Here is a 22,969-nt window from a genome sequence, read left to right as displayed (position 1 = left end):
TCTTTTCAAATTCCCTGTCTTCCTGTCCTGTCCCCCCCTTGTCATATTGTATGTTGGACAGGTTGATGGCTAATTTCACGGTACTTGTGACCAGTGACAATAAAGGCTACGACTACTACAAACCCTGGAGGTGTGAGGCGAACGTGCTAACCACTAAGCCACCGCACCCCTATTTCCCAGAGGATTAAATAATAATAATAAAAAAAAATCATCATCATCATCTCAGTAACAGATGACTTCCTGTTCCGCTCGTGTTTCTGAAGCTCACACACCAGTGCAATCTCCATCTTAACACCTCCTCAGGTTTATCTGCCAATATTTCATCGTCTAAACTCCAAACCAGGTCATTTTGACTCCTACAGGTAAAAAAAAAAAACACAGATTAAAGGTTATATGGGGTCGAGTCGTCTGTCTGAGAATGAGAACAAAGACAGCGTTTGATTACGATCAATGTTCAGGTTTCAGTGTTGGTGTGAAGTTCTGCTGTGAACAGGGAGTCTGTGTTGGAAACCTGACCCGCTGCAGGAAGCTGGTGTTCCTCTGTGTGTGTGTGTGTGTGTGTGTTTTTTTCCTTTAATAGAACATTTGGAACTCTGATACACCCTGAAGACTGAGGAAAAGAATCAGATCTTTTTTATTCTTCACTGAAAAACACGACAGAACCAAAAGTTTGTGCACCCTGACCATCACACCTGTGTGTGTTCTTCATCCCCAAACCGTACACTACAGAGGTAATCCACAACCACCATCATCATCATCATCATCCAATCAGATTAGCCTGTACTTCATTTAGTCAAATAAATAATAAATGCTATTAAGTAGTAAATAATACACTAAGATCACTCTCATATATTTAGCAGCCGGTCACCCGTGTGTATCGATGAATACAGTATACAGCCAAAAGTTTGTGCACCCCTGCACATCATCCACATCACCCAGATGTCCTTGTTGCTGAACATCATCTTCGTCCCCCTTTACCATTTCAACCATCTCCACTCTTCTCTTCTCCTCTGGATGTTAGATGACGGATGTGTGGATTAACGTTATCGCTAATGACCACTAAAAAAGACAGTTGTGGCTCTGTGTTGTTGATCAGAGGCTCAGGATTCACTGTTGGGCCCCTGATCAAGGCCCTTTACCCTCTCTGCGCCAGTGGTGCTGTATCGTGGCTGACCCTGTGCTCTGAGCACGAGTGAGATCAGAGACTGATGTTCATCCTAAAGGTGTTCAGCGAGGTCGAGTCAGAGTTGAGATCTTTGTGCACAGGTTTGTGTGTGTGTGTGTGTTAGATCTAGTGGAGTGAAACACAGAGACACACAAACATGGATGTGTATTAGTGATGGTATGAAGGTGTCGTGCAGGTGAACAGAAAGTTTCACTCAGAACGAAGCTAAACAAACAGATTAGTGTGACTGACCTCTGGGGTGTTAGATACAGAACAGTTTGGGATTTTCCTGATGCTCTCCACAGGATGAGATGAGTTCAGCCATCGCGTGTTAAAAGAGTCAATACAAAAAGCCCCACCCACTGCACACCCTCCACCTTTATTCATAAAATAATCACAGGAACATGAGATAAAGTTTTATTTAGTAGTTCAAGCACCTCATTAAAGCAGGACGAGTTTGTTCCTCTTCTCTCGAAAACCTAAACTCCTCTGTTTCAGAAAAAAAATCAACCGATTTTAATCGGCACGGCAGCCGAAGGCATGTTATATCGTTACGGTAGAAAGGGTAACGTACTAGAACGAGGGGATTAATAGATGAAAACAAAACTGTACTGGAGTCCAGAATTCAGCAGGACAACCCGGTTAGAAAAGACTGAATACAAACAGAGAGACAAAACATGATGAGAACCGAGACGCGTGTATCGATGGTCGGCCGAGCCGAGAACCACACGTCTGTACTAACGATTACACTAACGACTCGGAATCAATGACATCGTTTAACAGTGAGACTGGATGCGGATTCGTTTCTCTACACAGACGGAGCCGATTTCAATTTCTGTGTCTTAGACACTTTCTCAGGTTTGTTGTGTTCGAATGTCAATCGAGAACTAAGCGCTTTGTAAATATTCAAACATCTTTAGTCAGAGTGAGGAACAAAACAGGGTCTGATTTCAGGAACATGTCCGACTTACTGAGAAATAAGGTGTGTGTGTGTGTGTGTGTGTGTGTGTGTGGGTAATGGAACACTGAGCTCATGGCCAGATGTTGACTTGAAGGGTGGAAGAGGAGGAAGACTATTCTTAAAAATACAGCAAAAATGGAGAGGGATAATAACCTACTAACATTAAAGGCAAAACCTCTGTGTGAGAGTGCGCGTGATAGAGAGAGAGTGAGTGAGAGAGTGAGAGAGAGAGGAAGATAGAGGAAGTGAGCACAAGAACAAGAGCAAGAGAGAGAGAGCGTGCAAGAACAAGAGAGAGAGAAAAAGAGAGAGAGCGTGAGAGGAAGATAGAAGAAGTGAGCACAAGAGCATGAGAGAGAGAGAAAGCGCGAGAAAGAGAGAGAGAGAGAGAATGAGTGAGAGAAAGAGAGAGAGAGAGAGAGAATGAGCGAGATAAAGAGAGAGAGAGAGAGATTACCACTAAGAGAAAACCAACACTGGTTTATTTCCCTGTACCTTCCAGAAGAAACTAAAGATCCTGTTTACTTCATATAGACTTTATTCCTCCCTGTTGCCATGACAACCTGAGCAGGACTGTTCACAGGTAACCAGTTCACATGATGTGATGTGCTTTTGTTCCCTTTACGGTTTCTTTCTGATTTCTGTGTAAAAGTGACGAACAGATCAGACGCGGCTAAAACAAACACGTTAGTGAATTAGCGGAACCTCGTCGTGCTCTGACGGAATTCCTCCTGGGTCATGTGACACGATGAACACACTTAGCACCGGACACTTTAACGTATCAGTGTGTGTTACTGGAGTCTTGTGAACAAACCAGTACACCGTGATACCCCTAGTATAAGAGTGGTGATGATGTCATCCTCATCACTCAGGCCTGGTGTGTAACAGAACCGGATCACGTGGTTCTGACCCAGACCCGGCGTACACACACACGCCACGGGACTAATTTTATTCTTGCGCCCCAGTGTTGGAAAAGTAAATCTTTAAAGACTCGCTCAGGCTTTCTCGCACGTCCGTCTCATCCACAGAGGAGTTACGTGAGATTTTAGACTGTTGTATGTTTGGAGAATAAACAGGTTTCTCCACCTTGGGTGAAGGAACATGTGATGTCTTGTGAAATTCGTGTCTGTTCTTCAGAAAACCAACCGACAAACCAACAATCAAAACCTTTCTGTTTGGTCTGAAGTATTTACAGAAATCAGTGCATGTCTTTCTCGGAGTCTTCTGTCCGCTTTGAGGTTGTTTAGACGTCTGGAGAATATCTCTGAGCTCGTATCTAAACACGGTGTGTGTTCTGGGAGAAAAACGACCACGGAGACGCAGGACAACGGAGAGGCGCACGGTGAGAGCAGAAACTCTACAGCTGCCTCTTCTGCAGTTCTGCTCTGATTCCCAGCAAGAGAGTGGGTGAGGGAAGGGGAGGGATGGAGAGACGGACGTCTGTTCCTCTCTCTCTGCGCCGTCAGTCTGTGTTCAGGACGTCCTCGATCAGAAGCTCGGTGGGGTTGGACGGGCTTCTGGAGTCGAGGAACATGCGTGGGATCTCACTGCCAAAGTAGATCTTACTGTTAGCTGCTATGGCTTTGTACTTCATCACCTGCAGATACTCAGGAGTCAGCTTCATCTGAGAAAGAGAGAGAGAGAGAGAGAGAGAGAGAGAGAGAGAGAGAGAGGGAGGGACAGAGAGAGAGAGAGAGAGAGGGAGAGTGAGTAAGAGAGAGAGAGAGAGAGAGAGAGCGAGATATAGAGATATAGGGAGAGAGAGAGGAAGAGAAAGAGAGGGAGAGTGAGTAAGAGAGAGAGAGAGAAAGCGAGAAAGAGATATAGAGAGAGAAAGAGGGAGAGAGGGGAGAAAGAAAGAGAGAGAGAGAGAAAGAGAGAGAGTGAGTAAGAGAGATAGAGAGAGAGAGAAAGAGATATAGAGAGAGAAAGAGGGAGAGAGAGAGGAAGAGAAAGAGAGGGAGAGAGAGAGATAGGGAGAGAGGGAGAGACCACGAAAGGGTAAAATAATTTTCTAACACAGATTACAGACAGTAATATTTCAGTGAAATCTCCTCTGACTAAAGGAGGTTAGAAAGAGAGAGAGAGAGAGAGAGAGAACATGATAGAGGTTGTAAAGTAAAGAAACGTGAGAACGGAACCTGGAGTGAGAGACAGATGTGAAATGAAGACGTAACATGAGAAGGAGAGATTTAGGGTGATGTAGTGGATGTTCTTTAGGGAACATAAACTTTCTCTCACCTTATTCGCTTCAGCTACTCTCTGAGCCGTGTAGAACTGAGCGTCTGCTTTAGCTCTCTGACGGGCGACGAATGCACCATCTATAGGAGGAGGGGGGGGGCGGAGAGGGAGACAGAGAGAGAGACAAAGGGAGAGAGATGGAGGGAGAGAGAGAGAGAGAGAGAGGGAGAGAGAGAGACAGAGAGAGAGCACAATGCACGGGAGTGAGAAATTTTCTCAGAAGTTATAGAGGAAGCCATGCCATAGGCCCCGCCTCCTTCAGTTAGGCTCCGCCTCCAGCAACTCAGGATTGTTAATGAGCTCTTTATAGTAATACGGATATTGACATTTAAACATGCAGTAAATCACCATAATTAAAGTGACAGAGCAATAATACAATAATAATGTATTTTAAAAGCTAAATTTAAACTGATATATAAATGACATCAACTGATTAAATAACTTCTGTTCACAAAACAGCTCCACAATATGAACCCCAACAAATAAACAAACAAACAAATAAATAAATAAATCTGCGTTCATATCCAGCAAGATAAGGTGTAGCTCTTGTTTTTGCCTTCAGCGTCATACAAACACGAGTGGGAATATAAAACCCCAGAGGTTTGTAAAGTGACAAAAACTGAAGAAGAAAACTATAAGAAAAATATTTTTACATAATTATAAACAAGTTTTTTTTATTTTCCTTTTTCAAGTTATTTATAAAAAATTTCTCATACTGAAACTGGAAAAAATATGGCCTGATCTACTGGGGGCGTGGCCTGATCTACCGGGGCGTGGCCTGATCTACTGGGGGGCATGGCCCGAGTGTGAACCTCGCTGTGCCTGACTGGACCCCGGCCCAGACGTGCTCTCCTGCCAGACGCTGATGTGAGAATATTCCAGGAAGTGGATTTGGACGGCAGCGATGGAGCCAACCTCAGTCTCTTTTTTATTTTTCCTCGCAGCTTTTTATTTATCTATTTTATATGTTGGTTTCGTTTTGGAAAATTCCCCAGAGTCCAGCTATAACAGAGCTACAGCAATGAATCGTGCAGAGTCCGTGTCACACAGCTCCCACACACCGCTCCGAGTCAAACATCAGTGTGTGTGTGCAGAACTACAGCACATCCACAAACACAACTCATTATTTAGAACACACTTGTTTATTAATATCCCAGAGGCATGTGTGTGTTTATTTATGTAACACTGTATAACATATCCAGCTTCTGCCTTTTCCCGGATTCGCTATTTTTAGTAACTTTGGGAATGAAATGTTATGGGGTGTTTGGGTATTTAGGGTAAGTCACATGAGCACAGCCTGTAATTATGGAGCGCTACATACCCTCGATTTCAGAGATCTTCTTCTCCGTCTGCTTCTCCATCACCTTCTGTCCGAATTTGATCTCGGACACTTGAGCGATCTTCTCTGCCTCTATGCACACACACACACACACACACACACACACACACACACACACACACACACACACACACACACACACACCAATATGGGTGACCAACCACCCCTGCATATTATGTCAATAGCACCTGTATATGTGTCGATATAATATATAACAGTGTATATATTTCATGCCTGTAGCAGGTAACCTGTATAAATCTTGTATGTCCATACCTGTATGTCCACAGCATATTCATCTGTATGTTATAATGTTCACACTGTTGTGGGTTCGAGTCTCGGGCCAGCCACGACTGAGGTGCCGAACCCCCCAACTGCTCTCCGGGTGCCGCAGCATAAAAAATATGGCTGCCCACTGCTCCGGGTGTGTGTTCACTGCTGTGTGTGTGCACTTTGGATGGGTCAAATGCAGAGAACGAATTCTGAGTATGGGTCACCGTATGTGTATGGGTCACCGTATGTGTATGGGTCACCGTATGTGTATGGGTCACTGTAGTATGGGTCACCGTATGTGTATGGGTCACTCTAGTATGGGTCACTGTATGTGTATGGGTCACCGTATGTGTATGGGTCACCATATGTGTATGGGTCACTGTATGTGTATGGGTCACTGTATGTGTATGGGTCACTCTAGTATGGGTCACTGTATGTGTATGGGTCACTCTAGTATGGGTCACTGTATGTGTATGGGTCACTCTAGTATGGGTCACTGTATGTGTATGGGTCACCATATGTGTATGGGTCACCATATGTGTATGGGTCACCATATGTGTATGGGTCACCATATGTGTATGGGTCACCATATGTGTATGGGTCACTCTAGTATGGGTCACTGTATGTGTATGGGTCACCATATGTGTATGGGTCACTGTATGTGTATGGGTCACTGTATGTGTATGGGTCACTCTAGTATGGGTCACTGTATGTGTATGGGTCACTGTATGTGTATGGGTCACTGTAGTATGGGTCACTGTATGTGTATGGGTCACCATATGTGTATGGGTCACTCTAGTATGGGTCACTGTATGTGTATGGGTCACTCTAGTATGGGTCACTGTATGTGTATAGGTCACCATATGTGTATGGGTCACTCTAGTATGGGTCACTGTATGTGTATGGGTCACTCTAGTATGGGTCACTGTATGTGTATGGGTCACTCTAGTATGGGTCACTGTATGTGTATGGGTCACTGTATGTGTATGGGTCACTCTAGTATGGGTCACTGTATGTGTATGGGTCACCATATGTGTATGGGTCACTCTAGTATGGGTCACTGTATGTGTATGGGTCACTCTAGTATGGGTCACTGTATGTGTATGGGTCACCGTATGTGTATGGGTCACTCTAGTACGGGTCACTGTATGTGTATGGGTCACCATATGTGTATGGGTCACTCTAGTATGGGTCACTGTATGTGTATGGGTCACTGTATGTGTATGGGTCACCATATGTGTATGGGTCACTCTAGTATGGGTCACTGTATGTGTATGGGTCACTCTAGTATGGGTCACTGTATGTGTATGGGTCACCGTATGTGTATGGGTCACTCTAGTACGGGTCACTGTATGTGTATGGGTCACCATATGTGTATGGGTCACTCTAGTATGGGTCACTGTATGTGTATGGGTCACTCTAGTATGGGTCACTGTATGTGTATGGGTCACTCTAGTATGGGTCACTGTATGTGTATGGGTCACTGTATGTGTATGGGTCACTCTAGTATGGGTCACTGTATGTGTATGGGTCACCATATGTGTATGGGTCACTCTAGTATGGGTCACTGTATGTGTATGGGTCACTCTAGTATGGGTCACTGTATGTGTATGGGTCACTGTATGTGTATGGGTCACTCTAGTATGGGTCACTGTATGTGTATGGGTCACCATATGTGTATGGGTCACTCTAGTATGGGTCACTGTATGTGTATGGGTCACTCTAGTATGGGTCACTGTATGTGTATGGGTCACCGTATGTGTATGGGTCACTCTAGTACGGGTCACTGTATGTGTATGGGTCACCATATGTGTATGGGTCACTCTAGTATGGGTCACTGTATGTGTATGGGTCACTGTATGTGTATGGGTCACCATATGTGTATGGGTCACTCTAGTATGGGTCACTGTATGTGTATGGGTCACTCTAGTATGGGTCACTGTATGTGTATGGGTCACCGTATGTGTATGGGTCACTCTAGTACGGGTCACTGTATGTGTATGGGTCACCATATGTGTATGGGTCACTCTAGTATGGGTCACTGTATGTGTATGGGTCACTCTAGTATGGGTCACTGTATGTGTATGGGTCACCGTATGTGTATGGGTCACTCTAGTATGGGTCACCGTATGTGTATGGGTCACTCTAGTATGGGTCACCGTATGTGTATGGGTCACCGTATGTGTATGGGTCACTGTATGTGTATGGGTCACTCTAGTATGGGTCACCGTATGTGTATGGGTCACTCTAGTATGGGTCACCGTATGTGTATGGGTCACTGTATGTGTATGGGTCACTCTAGTATGGGTCACCGTATGTGTATGGGTCACTCTAGTATGGGTCACCGTATGTGTATGGGTCACTGTATGTGTATGGGTCACTCTAGTATGGGTCACCGTATGTCACTTCACTTCAAAGTGCACACACACAGCAGTGAACACACACCCAGAGCAGTCATTTATGCTGTGGCACCCGGTGAGCAGTTGGGGGAGTTTGGTGCCTTGCTCAAGGCCCGAGACTCGAACCCACAACCTTAGGGTTTTAGGAGTCAGACTCTCTAACCACTAGGCTACGACTTCCCCCCATCTTACACTTGCTGCAATGACAGTTAAATCTAATCTAATCTCTGAGTGACAACGCTGCTCACCAATCAAAGCACGTTTCCTCTCAGTCTCCGCCTCCTTCTCCACCACCTTCTGCGTCTGAGCAGCGACCAGCAGTTTGGTTCGCTCAGTTTCCCTGACAGACAGACAGACAGACACACACACACAGACGCTTTAAGTATCGACACACGTTCTTGAAAATCCCAAAAGGCAAAACCTGGCACAAAAATAACACACATTCTCACTCCAGGGCCAAAGTGTAAACAAATTCTCTGAGAACAAATCTGTTAAATCATACGGATGCTTAAAACACACACGCGTGCACACACACACACACACACACACACACACACACACACACACACACACACACACACAAAATAAATAAACTTTGTGTTTCTTTGGGGAACAGAACAATAGAATAGAACATACAACAGAACAGAACACGACCCCGTCGCCGCTCCACAGTGGTACATTCCGATTTGCCTTACATTGATTTAGCTGATGTGCGATAAATAAAACACTAAGATGTTTGGTTTTGGTGAAGCTGACTGACCTCTGTGTAGGTGATTACTTTTATAACTGTGCACCCTAAAGTGTTTTATTCCTCTGTTACCCCACAGCAACTGTCTGATGATTTACTGCTGTGGATCATCTCAGACAGCACCGGGTTACTGTTCTCACACATGTCCTCTCTTTTACTGTACAAGACAAAAGTGTGTTTCCAAGTAGCAGTGAACCAGCTGTTTTCCAACCGAGCAGAATCCAGAAGTGTGGTCAACATTAGACCAGCAGGTAGCAGAAAAAGAGTTAACTGGTTAATGTGCTTACATGAGCTCATAGTTCCTGCGGATGGTCTCAGGGATGTTGGGTTTAGTCAGACGCACAGCCTGTGAAACGCAAAAAAAATGGGGGGGTGGGGGAGGGGGAGAGAGAGAGAGAGAGAGAGAGAGAGAGAGAGAGAATGGTGAAGTACCATTCAGGACTCAGTACACAGACACACAGACTACTGAGAAGTGAGTGCATGAAGGAGCATCAGACAGAAAGCATGGCGATGTAAATCTGTAGGAAGACGACGGTCTCTGACTGAGTTCCTTCTAGTAAGAAAAGTAAAAAGTAAAAAAAAAATCCTAACAGATTATGTAACCATATAATAAAAGGCTGGCACAGTGGCCTCCATTTATAGGAAGACAACAAGGAACAGAGCAGAAGAGAGAAAGAACAGAGCTGTGAGGGGGGGGAGCAGCCTGGAGTACTGACAAAGAGCTTTATTATATAAAGCAACACACACACACACGCACACACACACGCCTGCACACACACACACACACACACACACACACACACACACACACACGCACACACACACGCCTGCACACACACACACACACACACACACACACACACACACACACGTGCAGGCACACGCACACACGTGCAGGCACACGCACACACGTGCAGGCACACGCACACACGTGCAGGCACACGCACACACGTGCAGGCACACGCACACACGTGCAGGCACACGCACACACTTTATCCAGATATAATAAAGACTGTCACTGACTCCATGCTGAGAAAATCCCAAATCATCATAAAAGTGTAGACAAACCCTACAGTAAAGTGTCGTGTCCACAGTTGGACTGGGGCTCGATGAGAAACTGTATAAAGACATCACACAGGTCTGAGTCTACATTAGTGTTGACCACCAACATGGAAACATGTAGGTCCATTTCCACTAGGGTAAATAAATAAATAATTAAATAAACAAACCACAAACTGCTCACTCCTGAAAAGTTCCTGCTTTCCCTCTAACTGTTACAAAGTGCTGACAATGGAGACTCCTTCCTTACACATTACGTAGTGTTGCCGTGGTAACAATGCCATAGTACATTATATCTAATAATCTGCAGAATCTTTCAGAACTGATCCTGTGTAAACGGCAGCATTGACGTGTTATAAATCGGATATTAAACGTGGAGCAGAAATCCGTTAAGTCTTTAAGTCCTGTTCAGACTGGAGAGTGAGATGGATTTCAGTTTGTTACTAATCCAAAAGACATGAAAGCACACGAAACACTGGTGTAGTTCTACAACCTGCACCGACAGCAGACACACACACACACACACGCTCACACAACAGACGTCTCTTACACACACGACACACACACGCGCGTCTACAACAGACATGTCTCTTAAACACACATCACACACATGTCTCACAGACACGTATGCGCGCCTCACGCCTCACACACGCGCGCCTCACGCCTCACACACGCGCGCCTCACGCCTCACACACGCGCGCCTCACGCCTCACACACGCGCGCCTCACGCCTCACACACGCGCGCCTCACGCCTCACACACGCGCGTCTCACGCCTCACACACGCGCGTCTCACGCCTCACACACGCGCGTCTCACGCCTCACACACGCGCGTCTCACGCCTCACTGCTCTCCCACTGATATTAGACTGCTATCAGTGACTTAAAGGAAACAATCTGCCAATAATCAGGAACTTACTGATATTACATCAAAATAACTCATGAATTTATTCTAACTTAAATATCTCATGATTTATTAACTCGCTAATCAATTTTTTCCAGATAACTTAAGATCAGTGGCCTGTAGTTACTAACTCATTATATCTAACTCCTGAGGATCATCTGACCAAGTTACACATATGAATGTGGTCATCATGGAGCAGCTCTTTGGGCACAGCTTGAGTTACTGAGCATGAAACCGAATGAGAGAAACACGTGGGCGTTCTATTAGAGTGACAAACCTATCTGCTCAAAGTAGAATTTTCGACCGCACAAAGATCTGAGATCATTTGCTTTCCTACTCCTTGGAACGTTATTAAAGGAACATCATCTTACCGACTGTAAATGAATAGTTTCACTTCATCGCATGTAAGCAGTAACTCTCACCAGCTTCAGCTTCCAAATGAATAGATTTTAATATTTGTTAGTAATTTAAATCCTGAAGCTGGCTAATGAACAGAAGAAGCAGGTCTGGTCCAGCCTCTGGCTTGTAGCCCTCGATATCCTGAGCCATTTGGACTGAAGGCTGTGAGAAAGTGTACAGAAGAACAAGTTTGTTCTGTCTGTGTTGCATTAAAAACTCATTAAACTCCGCAAACAGCAGCCAAGTTTGGTCCTGCATGTGTTTGTCTAGAACAGCCACGGCGGTCAGAGCTTAACAACTGAGACATTTCCTGAAACCACAGCTCAAATTTTATGAGAAGAAACGCACACACATTTATAATTAACATACCAAGAGGTTAAAAATAACTGTTTCGTTCTGACCAAGTGCTGAAGCAAGCGTTTCTGTAGTAGCGTCGGATTCTGTGACTACGGATTCTTATCTAAACTACGTGTTTACACGGCCGCGTTACTCGGGCTGTCGTCGAATCTAAAAAAGCCGGAGACTGACGGGTCTGAGAAGACACGAGGTCAGAAAGCACAGTGAACTGAACGGAACTAAGTGAAGTAAATCAGTAGGAATCCTAGTAGATCAAACAAGGAGCTGGATTGTTCAACCTTCAGAGAACCCTCGGGACTAATCATGGAGCTGCCCTGAAGAACATCTGTTTGTCATTATTCCGTCCCAGACTGAACAGGAAAGAAGATCTGTGTTGGAGTATCTGCATTCTGAGATCTTATATAAGCAAGAACGTCTCCCTCCTCAAGGGCCTGTTCCTTCCAGAGAGTCCTGAGCGAAGCTGAGCTCATTACTGCCGATAAACCTCCCGTATTAAGTTCTGTTACCTTCTACACAAGACGTCTGAGGAAGAAACGGGATCACGGCACAGAAACTTCATAATATTCCTTCCACACTAACAATCTCTGTCCAGGTCTTTCCTCTTTCCTCCTGATGTACATCAGGGTGTGTGTTACACAGCTGTATGCACCAGAGCTTCACGACACGCGTTCCGACGACCTGACGTTTCCTACACGTGACAAGTGAACCTGAAAGTGTAGAACTGAGTGAGGAGTTGGTGAGAATATCATGTAGAGAAGAACTAAATAGAATAGAGATCCGAGTCAATGTGGTGTAGAACTTGAAGGACCTGCTACTAAGAAACTGTTTATTCTAATGTTACTGCACACAATGTTGTTTGAACATTCAGTATTTATACACAGTATTTATACACAGTATGTGCACCGGTCGGTCGGCACGGTTTCTGTTTACTGTTTATTGTCTTGTGTATTGCATTTTTTGTACCTTTTGTATTGCCTTGTAACTTTGTGTCTACACTGTCTCTTGTCCCGCACTGTCACCAGGTTACACAGATACATTTTATGTGGCTAAGACTAACTTACTAAGTCCTTATAGCTCTGTCTTTGTTTTATGGAGCACCCTGATCCTGGACAAACGTGTCTCGTGTCACTGAGTACTGTAACAGCTATATATGTTTATAATGACAATAAAAGCTTCTTGACTCTTGGGGTGCTTTCACACCTATAGTTCGGTTCTTTTGGTCCGGACCAAAAGCAAAAAATGACCCATTGTAGCTTTTTATCAGTTTTGGTTCCTTTTCACACCACACCGATCGTTCTGTTCCGCACCAGTTGAAACGAACCAAAATGCGGTAATGTGATAACATCTACATCACTCATTGGCCACACGCCTTTGAGCGTATTTCCTAAACTGCTTCTCGATTGGTCAGAATAAACGTGCGGGAAATTTCAACAAAACTCCGGAAGTAAACAAATACAGGAGAATACAGCATACACACACCATGGAGAGACGACCGCGCCGCGATTACGTTCGTGGTTGTAATCTACTACATCGCTCGTATACAGCATTCTATGCAAAGTCTTCATTTTCAGAATGAAGCGCGCTTGAAAATATCATTTTAATGCACTGCAAACGGCGAAGACGCATCGCAAGACACTTCAGGAGGCGGCGAACGTTACTTTTGCGAAACCGTGACATGCTCATCTTCCGAAAATATTGCCAACGTCCCACTACGGCAGCTGGTTTAGTCCAAAATGCGCAATACTTTTTGCAGTCAGGTCTATTCGATCTCGGACCGTGTTCTCACCACAAACGAACTCTGGTACCTCTTCAAGGAGGTCTCGGTACGCTTGTTTGGTCTGCTTTTGGTGCGCACCAGAGTTCGATTGCTGCGTTCTCACCTGCCCAAACAAACCGCCCCAAACGAGCGTTCGAACTCAACGAGGCAGGTGTGAAAGCAGCCTTGATAAGATAATAGGACACAGATTCCTGACAATCTTATGTGAACGTGGAAAAGATTAGATGTTTGTGGAAATATAATGTGGAAAGACAATAGAAGAGAATTTATGGTGTGATGTGAACAGGAAACAGAACAGAGATTTATGATCATATATAAAAAAAAAAGAGAGAGAAAATGACAAAGGAAAGAAGAATAGACCGACCCTCTCGTGTCTTATTCTACTTTCCTCTTGTTCCTTTTTGGTCAAACGTATAAAACGAAGAATAATAATGTTAATATAACGTGCAAAGAAAAAAAAAATGGCGTCAAATAGTGTGGAAGAAATAAAACCAAAATATATGAACGCATAAAAAAAGTCTTTACAATCCAATAGAAAGCAGAACTAGGGCTGGGCGATACGACTGAAAACTGTATCGCGATATCAGTGCTTCATATCGGTCGATATCGATAATTATTGATATTTTTTAGGACCCATTTAAAATAAAGACCCAGGAAAAAATATATTACATTTAAACATTTTTATTTGAAACTTCACCTTCCTCTGATAAGAATCCCCTCAGTTATTAAGACAGAAATGTCAACAACCAGGAAACCTCAAATAATTATAATGTAAACATGAGTCTAAAGTCACAACGAACACTTAACTATTATCTCTTAACATTTAAGGTGAGAAATGACAGAAAACACAAATACTGTTACATGATTGGCTGTTATTGGCTGTGTCACTCCCTACGTTGCTAGGTTACCAGAGTGCGAGCGGCTTTGTTAATGCAACCAAACTTGCTTCACGACCTCTGTTTTCTTCTGACGAAGAATAAAAAATATCGAACGTTTTATCGAACACATTTTTTATTCATATCGATCACGTGTCTATCGCGATACATATCATTATCATTTTATCGCCCGGCCCTGATCAGAACGTACAAAAAGACGAGCCGTAGAATAGCCGTTTATGATACAATAGAATTAAAATAGAATACAGTTGTCAATTTAAATGAATATGATGTGAAAAGAATGGAACAGGAAGTACAGAAAAGGATAGAATCAGTGCATTAAGTCATAGGTTTGTAGAGTTGAATAGAAATGTGACGGCACCTGGATGATGAGACCAGGAGCCATGTTGGTCAGATCCGCCTGCAGGGTGAGCTTCAGATTCTCATCGATCTGAGCTTTAACACACAAATACGTAAACATTTACACCTTAGATATCTTATGTAATAAAATAAATATCATAGGATTAGATAAAGAAGTATTATTCTACACGACCTACGTGCATGATTCTAAAACGTCGTTAAATAATAAAACACCGAGTCTTGCTAATTCATTTAAAATAATGAACGAGAAAATAGTGTTGAATAAAATAATAATGTTGAATAAAATTGGCCACGCCCCCCGAAATCACCAGGTAATGTGACCGGTCGATTGAGCATGGCCACGCCCCCTGAAATCACCAGGTCATGTGACCGGTCATCGAGCATGGCCACGCCCCCTGAAATCACTACAGTCCTGCGGTAATGTAAACACCGGTCTGAAAATCTTATTCCACATTCAATCAATTAAATTCAGATTATTTCCGTTCACACTGTCCTCGTGCTCTACTGTATATATAGTTTGTGTTCCGTCTGTATTGGTTTAGGGTGTGAGGCCTGGGAGGCCTGGTGGTGCGGTTCGTACCGAACAGGCCGATGTAAACCTCCTGAAGTGAGTGTACGCTGCAGAACTGGTTCAGCTCATGGTGCACCTTGTTGAAGATCAGAGCTTTGTCGTAGTCCACCGTGTAGTTTCTTACGATGCCGTACACTGCATGGAGAATATAGGACACACACACACACACAGAGTTTGGGATCATTTGGGAACGTCCTTGCTTTTAAAGAAAGACCTACATTGTCTCCCAGAGGCCCATCATCAGGAACCATCCGTCCTCTGTTTCAAATCTCAAGTGAATCATTTAATAAAGCTGATGGTTTATTAGGAAACCCTTTGTGTTAGTGTTCGCACAGCTGAAAACTGTTGTACTGATTAAGAGAGCAAACAAAGTGTCATTCTTTAGGACAATTAATTGCCTTTTTACACCCGGTCACTTCGTGTGTTGTCTCTGATCCGATGTCTGTCTGATCTGTTAAAACTGTCCCATTTACATCAGGCCACATAAATGCATCTCAGCGAATCGGATCTCGATCCGATCTTTCTGCTCCCGCCCAAAATGCTAATATATTTGCCCTCATTTCCGGGGTAATTGTAACAGAACACACACTTTGGTGTACGCGGTTTTCAGAACTTGATCGAAAAGAAGACGTAAAAACTGGTTACGACGTTTATGCTACAAAAAACAGCGTTTACTGTTTGCTGCGTTTTCGCCGGCGGCAGCAGCGCGTTTTAAGCCCAGACGAGACGCTTGGGTGAAAGATCACCTGCGAGTGACGTAGTTCCGTTTGGGAGGAGTTTAGCGCTGACGTATGTGGCTCGAACAACCACATTCATTTACACCTGTCCAGTTTCATCTGAAACGCGTCCCAGACCACCTCCTGAAGGGGTTTGTACCATCGGGTTTATATCCGTCTCCAAAACGTTCCAGAGGGCATTTAGACCTGGTCTTTTTACCGTCGGATAGATATCCGATCACAGAAAACGCAGGAAGTGACCGGGTGTAAAAAGCCCCTCAGTATCTGGAGCATCAGGATCTGTGGGTTTGTTTTTCACTGTAAGACCTTATTTTATCATACTGTAAACGTCTCCCTTCGTAGAAGAGCACTCGAACCAGAAGAGAATAATGAGCGAAATGAATACAAAGAATTTCCCATGTTTACACACACACACACACATTCCTCAACAAATGTTTAAAAAAAAACGTCAAACGTGTGTCAACAGGTTACTCGTTAAGTGTTTTAAAAAAAAAAAAAAAAAAAAAAAAAAAAAAAAAAAAGGGATCAAATCAAACCCAACAGACCAACCACAATAATTCTTCCTACTTACATGTGGGGGAAGGGGGGGAAAAAAAAAAAAAAAAAAAGCAGAAAATGACAAAATAGTAACTAGGGTGCCATTACTTTTACACTAATCAAATATCTAGTCTTCTCCAAGTATCTGTCTTCATTTGTTTTAGAGTCTCCCTCTCTCGTGTCTTTAATATATACGTATATAAATCTTTTTCCCCTCTGACTAACTAGTTACAAATGAATCTGATTGATAAACAAACCTCGTGTGATTAGACTTTATATCAGAACAAAAATAAAGATGAAATATAAAATAAAAATAAAATAATGTAGATATTTCTCTAGCCGTAACAGAACTGAAAGGCTTTAAGTGAACGTTACCAGCAGAAGGTATGAGATAGTTCACCACTTCTATCCTGTCGAAATAGATCATCACTCCACCGCTGACCGAGAGACAAAAATAAAAGCAGAAGAAATCGTCTCACTTTGTGCTGTCGTGATCCCTGATAACGTGTAAAACAGATTCCGCCTTCAAGAATGAACGTCTGCTCGTGTCTTTACTGCACAGATGTTTCCTTACCTCGTGCCGCATGGGACGTTTTTCACTTCATCTGTCTGCAGTGTGGTCTGTGAAGAAGCAAAACGAATACGAGCTTTTAAAGCTGTTAAAGGTGCGGTGCACGATGTCGGAAAGCCAATGTTGACATTTTGAAATCACCAAAACAAACACGCCCCTAACCCAAATGGGCTGTTTTGATAGCTCCGCCCCGCACATACATAGGTAACCCAGGCAACTGTTATGGCGGATACAGAGTATACACCCTACCTAGTGCACTACATGTCCACTACAGAGTATACACCCTACCTTGTGCACTACATGTCCACTACAGAGTATACACCCTACCTAGTGCACTACGTGTCCACTACAGAGTATACACCCTACCTAGTGCACTACGTGTCCACTACAGAGTATACACCCTACCTAGTGCACTACGTGTCCACTACAGAGTCAAATACGGAGTATACACCCTACCTAGTACACTACATGTCCACTACAGAGTCAAATACGGAGTATACACCCTTAATAGTGCACTACATGTCCACTACAGAGTCAGATACGGAGTATACACCCTACCTAATACACTACATGTCCACTACAGAGTCAGACACGGAGTATACACCCTTAATAGTGCACTACATGTCCACTACAGTGTCAAACACGGAGTATACACCCTTAATAGTGCACTACATGTCCACTACAGAGTCAGACACGGCGTATACACCCTTAATAGTGCACTACATGTCCATTAGTGAGAATGAGAAGCAAAGAAGAGCTACAACAGAAGAGAATGCACCATACGTCATGGGGTATGTGTTTTTCTTCTTTTACCCTCAGGTCAAGAATCTCTTTTATGGTAATAGATACCAGAAGGCATAAATCCATCTCCTCAAGCTTTTGGATGAACCTGAAAGTGTGTGGGGTGTGTAAAGGTGTGTGTGTCTCACCTGTACAGACTTGTAGGTGGTGATGAAGGGCAGCATGAGGTGAAAGCCTGGGCCGCTGGTGGCTGTCAGCAGAGCTCCACCTCTGAGAGCCGACACACACACACACACACACACACACACACACACACACACATTAACTACACACTTTAACACACTAATGCTGCACCAGACATGGAGGAAGATGTTTTTTTTTTCTACCAGCACGTTTTACAAGCAACACTAAAGAATGCGAGTGCCTTTAAAAAACCTTAATTACAGTGGAGCCTCCAAGTGGGGGTCCTTTTTACTAATACATACAAAATAAAACCTATTTAATCTACTGAGAGAGACTAAGTTAGGCTGGTTAGTTACTCCATATTAGCTAGGACTGTTGGAGCGTCGTTATGGTTACAGCATGAACATCATATCACATTTAGGTGCCTCATCGTAATAATCTCGCATGTTTAGAAAATGGACTTTCAAAGCAGAGATAATATTCATCACAAGTAGAACTGAGATGGGAGAATTTAATTTTAAGAAATTAGTGATTTATTACTTCCATGTTTTTTTGTGTTTTTTTTTTTTTTTTTACAACAAACATACCACATGAGGAAACGTTCACGTTGCACACGAGCGGCTCAGATAAAAAAGAAAACTAAGGTAGAGTGTGTTGATATTAGCTGAAAGAGTAAAACCTACAGCGCCACCTGCTGGTCAAATCAGTGTTGCACACAAATTAAACTTGATTTATTGCCATCTATTCTTCTATAATTAATTATATTTTGTTAATTATATAGTTTACATATGTATGCAACTTCACTGTGATGCATTTTACATGATATCTGCTTCGTACAATCTACTAAACCGACCCAACTAACATTAACTGCGAATTAAGAACTTAAGAATAACCTAGAAGTCCTCAGAAATTACTATTAACTTGAATTAAAAGTGAAAAACCCTAAACATTAACATTAATAAAAATACTCTAACGAGTTTGGGCCGAGCCGTTCATATTTACGAGCCCCGGTGGAGTTGTAGTATTGTAGTGGAGTGAGAACCTGTAGTAAACAGCAGTGTGTCCTTCATCGATCTTGTGAACGGAGGAAAACATGGCAGCTCCTCCGATGGCCAGGATCACCGACACCACGGCTCCTGCAGTCATCCTGACCCCAGAGGACACGGACACACAACAGCACAGACGTTACGCTCTGTATAATATGGCACATAAACCCTAATATAAACCCTGATATGAATTATACACATTATATAACACACTACAAACCCTAATATAAACCCTGATATGAATTATACACATTATATAACACTACAAACCCTAATATAAACCCTGATATGAATTATACACATTATATAACACACTATAAACCCTAATATAAACCCTGATATGAATTATACACATTATAACACACTATAAACCCCTAATATAAACCCTGATATGAATTATACACATTATATAACACACTATAAACCCTAATATAAACCCTGATATGAATTATAAACATTATATAACACACTATAAACCCCTAATATAAACCCTGATATGAATTATACACATTATATAACACACTATAAACCCCTAATATAATCCCTGATATGAATTATACACATTATATAACACACTATAAACCCCTAATATAAACCCTGATATGAATTATACACATTATATAACACACTATAAACCCCTAATATAAACCCTGATATGAATTATACACATTATATAACACACTATACACCCTAATATAAACCCTGATATGAATTATACACATTATATAACACACTATAAACCCTAATATAAACCCTGATATGAATTATACACATTATATAACACACTATAAACCCCTAATATAAACCCTGACATGAATTATACACATTATATAACACACTATAAACCCCTAATATAAACCCTGATATGAATTATACACATTATATAACACACTATACACCCTAATATAAACCCTGATATGAATTATACACATTATATAACACACTACAAACCCCTAATATAAACCCTGATATGAATTATACACATTATATAACACACTATACACCCTAATATAAACCCTGATATGAATTATACACATTATAACACACTATAAACCCCTAATATAAACCCTGATATGAATTATACACATTATATAACACTACAAACCCCTAATATAAACCCTGATATGAATTATACACATTATATAACACATTACAAACCCCTAATATGAATTATACACATTATATAACACTATAAACCCCTAATATAAACCCTGATATGAATTATACACATTATATAACACTATAAACCCCTAATATAAACCCTGATATGAATTATACACATTATATAACACACTATACACCCTAATATAAACCCTGATATGAATTATACACATTATATAACACACTATACACCCTAATATAAACCCTGATATGAATTATACACATTATAACACACTATACACCCTAATATAAACCCTGATATGAATTATACACATTATATAACACTACAAACCCCTAATATAAACCCTGATATGAATTATACACATTATATAACACTACAAACCCCTAATATAAACCCTGATATGAATTATACACATTATATAACACATTACAAACCCCTAATATGAATTATACACATTATATAACACTATAAACCCCTAATATAAACCCTGATATGAATTATACACATTATATAACACTATAAACCCCTAATATAAACCCTGATATGAATTATACACATTATATAACACTATAAACCCCTAATATAAACCCTGATATGAATTATACACATTATATAACACTATAAACCCCTAATATAAACCCTGATATGAATTATACACATTATATAACACACTATACACCCTAATATAAACCCTGATATGAATTATACACATTATAACACACTATACACCCTAATATAAACCCTGATATGAATTATACACATTATATAACACTACAAACCCCTAATATAAACCCTGATATGAATTATACACATTATATAACACTACAAACCCCTAATATAAACCCTGATATGAATTATACACATTATATAACACATTACAAACCCCTAATATGAATTATACACATTATATAACACTATAAACCCCTAATATAAACCCTGATATGAATTATACACATTATATAACACTATAAACCCCTAATATAAACCCTGATATGAATTATACACATTATATAACACACTATACACCCTAATATAAACCCTGATATGAATTATACACATTATATAACACACTATACACCCTAATATAAACCCTGATATGAATTATACACATTATAACACACTATAAACCCCTAATATAAACCCTGATATGAATTATACACATTATATAACACTACAAACCCCTAATATAAACCCTGATATGAATTATACACATTATATAACACATTACAAACCCCTAATATGAATTATACACATTATATAACACTATAAACCCCTAACATAAACCCTGATATGAATTATACACATTATATAACACTATAAACCCCTAATATAAACCCTGATATGAATTATACACATTATATAACACACTATACACCCTAATATAAACCCTGATATGAATTATACACATTATATAACACTACAAACCCCTAATATAAACCCTGATATGAATTATACACATTATATAACACATTACAAACCCCTAATATGAATTATACACATTATATAACACTATAAACCCCTAATATAAACCCTGATATGAATTATACACATTATATAACACTATAAACCCCTAATATAAACCCTGATATGAATTATACACATTATATAACACACTATACACCCTAATATAAACCCTGATATGAATTATACACATTATATAACACACTATACACCCTAATATAAACCCTGATATGAATTATACACATTATAACACACTATAAACCCCTAATATAAACCCTGATATGAATTATACACATTATATAACACTATAAACCCCTAATATAAACCCTGATATGAATTATACACATTATAACACACTATAAACCCCTAATATAAACCCTGATATGAATTATACACATTATAACACACTATAAACCCCTAATATAAACCCTGATATGAATTATACACATTATATAACACACTACAAACCCTAATATAAACCCTGATATGAATTATACACATTATATAACACTACAAACCCTAATATAAACCCTGATATGAATTATACACATTATAACACACTATAAACCCCTAATATAAACCCTGATATGAATTATACACATTATATAACACACTATAAACCCCTAATATAAACCCTGATATGAATTATACACATTATATAACACACTATAAACCCTAATATAAACCCTGATATGAATTATACACATTATATAACACACTATATGCCCAATAAGTTGTTTTAAAAGTGCCCCGTCATTAACACTAGCACTGAGGTGTTTGCGTTGATAACTAGCATAACTAGCATACACAACTTTTACTATATACATATAGTCCATTTCGTGTCCCGCTCATGTAGCGTGTCATACAGATTAAACACAGTTTGTGTCATTAACATTATAATCAGGAGACCGGGAACAAAATGTCGCTTTACCTGTCAGAGTTAATTCAGATAATCCTGTTTTAGACACCTGAACGTCTCAAAGTCTCAATGGCGTCATGACGCACTTTTACGTCCTTCGTCACAGGAAGTTTCCCGTTCGTTCCCGGTTCTTCATAAACCTTTTGTCGACAAGATGGCGCCAAAGCCAAAGCTAGTTTATTTATATATTTATTTATTTATTTATATT

General features: G+C 41.1%; 1 protein-coding gene across 3 annotated transcripts; it reads right to left on the bottom strand.

The window, feature by feature from the left end:
- Positions 1-1,566: 1,566 nt before the first annotated feature.
- erlin2 (ER lipid raft associated 2) lies at positions 1,567-22,928 on the bottom strand. Of its 3 annotated transcripts, XR_003444144.2 has the most exons (13): positions 22,774-22,928; positions 19,255-19,359; positions 18,218-18,299; positions 17,292-17,338; positions 17,093-17,154; positions 15,453-15,578; positions 14,874-14,947; positions 9,411-9,469; positions 8,624-8,715; positions 5,689-5,778; positions 4,368-4,447; positions 3,389-3,750; positions 1,567-3,347 (listed from the first exon to the last, which is right to left on the bottom strand). XR_003444144.2 is itself a non-coding variant. In XM_027168975.2 (12 exons), the coding sequence occupies exons 2-12, from the start codon at positions 19,356-19,358 to the stop codon at positions 3,589-3,591; spliced, it is 978 nt and encodes a 325-aa protein (XP_027024776.1). In that variant the 5' UTR covers position 19,359; positions 22,774-22,928; the 3' UTR covers positions 1,567-3,588. The 3 variants fall into 3 exon arrangements, 2 of the variants coding, with proteins under 2 accessions (XP_027024776.1, XP_027024780.1); XM_027168975.2 differs by having other exon boundaries at positions 1,567-3,750; XM_027168979.2 differs by having other exon boundaries at positions 1,567-3,750; positions 19,255-19,404; positions 22,774-22,882.
- Between the last annotated feature and the right edge of the window lie 41 nt (positions 22,929-22,969).

The sequence above is a fragment of the Tachysurus fulvidraco genome, chromosome 9 (assembly GCF_022655615.1).
Source record: "Tachysurus fulvidraco isolate hzauxx_2018 chromosome 9, HZAU_PFXX_2.0, whole genome shotgun sequence".
Taxonomy (NCBI): domain Eukaryota; kingdom Metazoa; phylum Chordata; class Actinopteri; order Siluriformes; family Bagridae; genus Tachysurus; species Tachysurus fulvidraco.
Note: the sequence above shows the minus strand (reverse complement) of the source record. Positions and strands in the feature narration are given on the sequence as shown.

What these genes read in the sequence shown, in the direction of transcription:
- erlin2 (XM_027168975.2), bottom strand. Translation starts at nt 19,358, where the DNA reads ATGACTGCAGGAGCCGTGGTGTCGGTGATCCTGGCCATCGGAGGAGCT. An exon ending in GGTTTACATCGGCCTGTTCG is followed by an intron (nt 14,948 to 15,452) that starts GTACGAACCGCA and finishes TGTGTGTTAAAG; the next exon opens with CTCAGATCGATGAGAATCTG. An exon ending in GAAGATCTCTGAAATCGAGG is followed by an intron (nt 4,448 to 5,688) that starts GTATGTAGCGCT and finishes CTCCTCCTATAG; the next exon opens with ATGGTGCATTCGTCGCCCGT.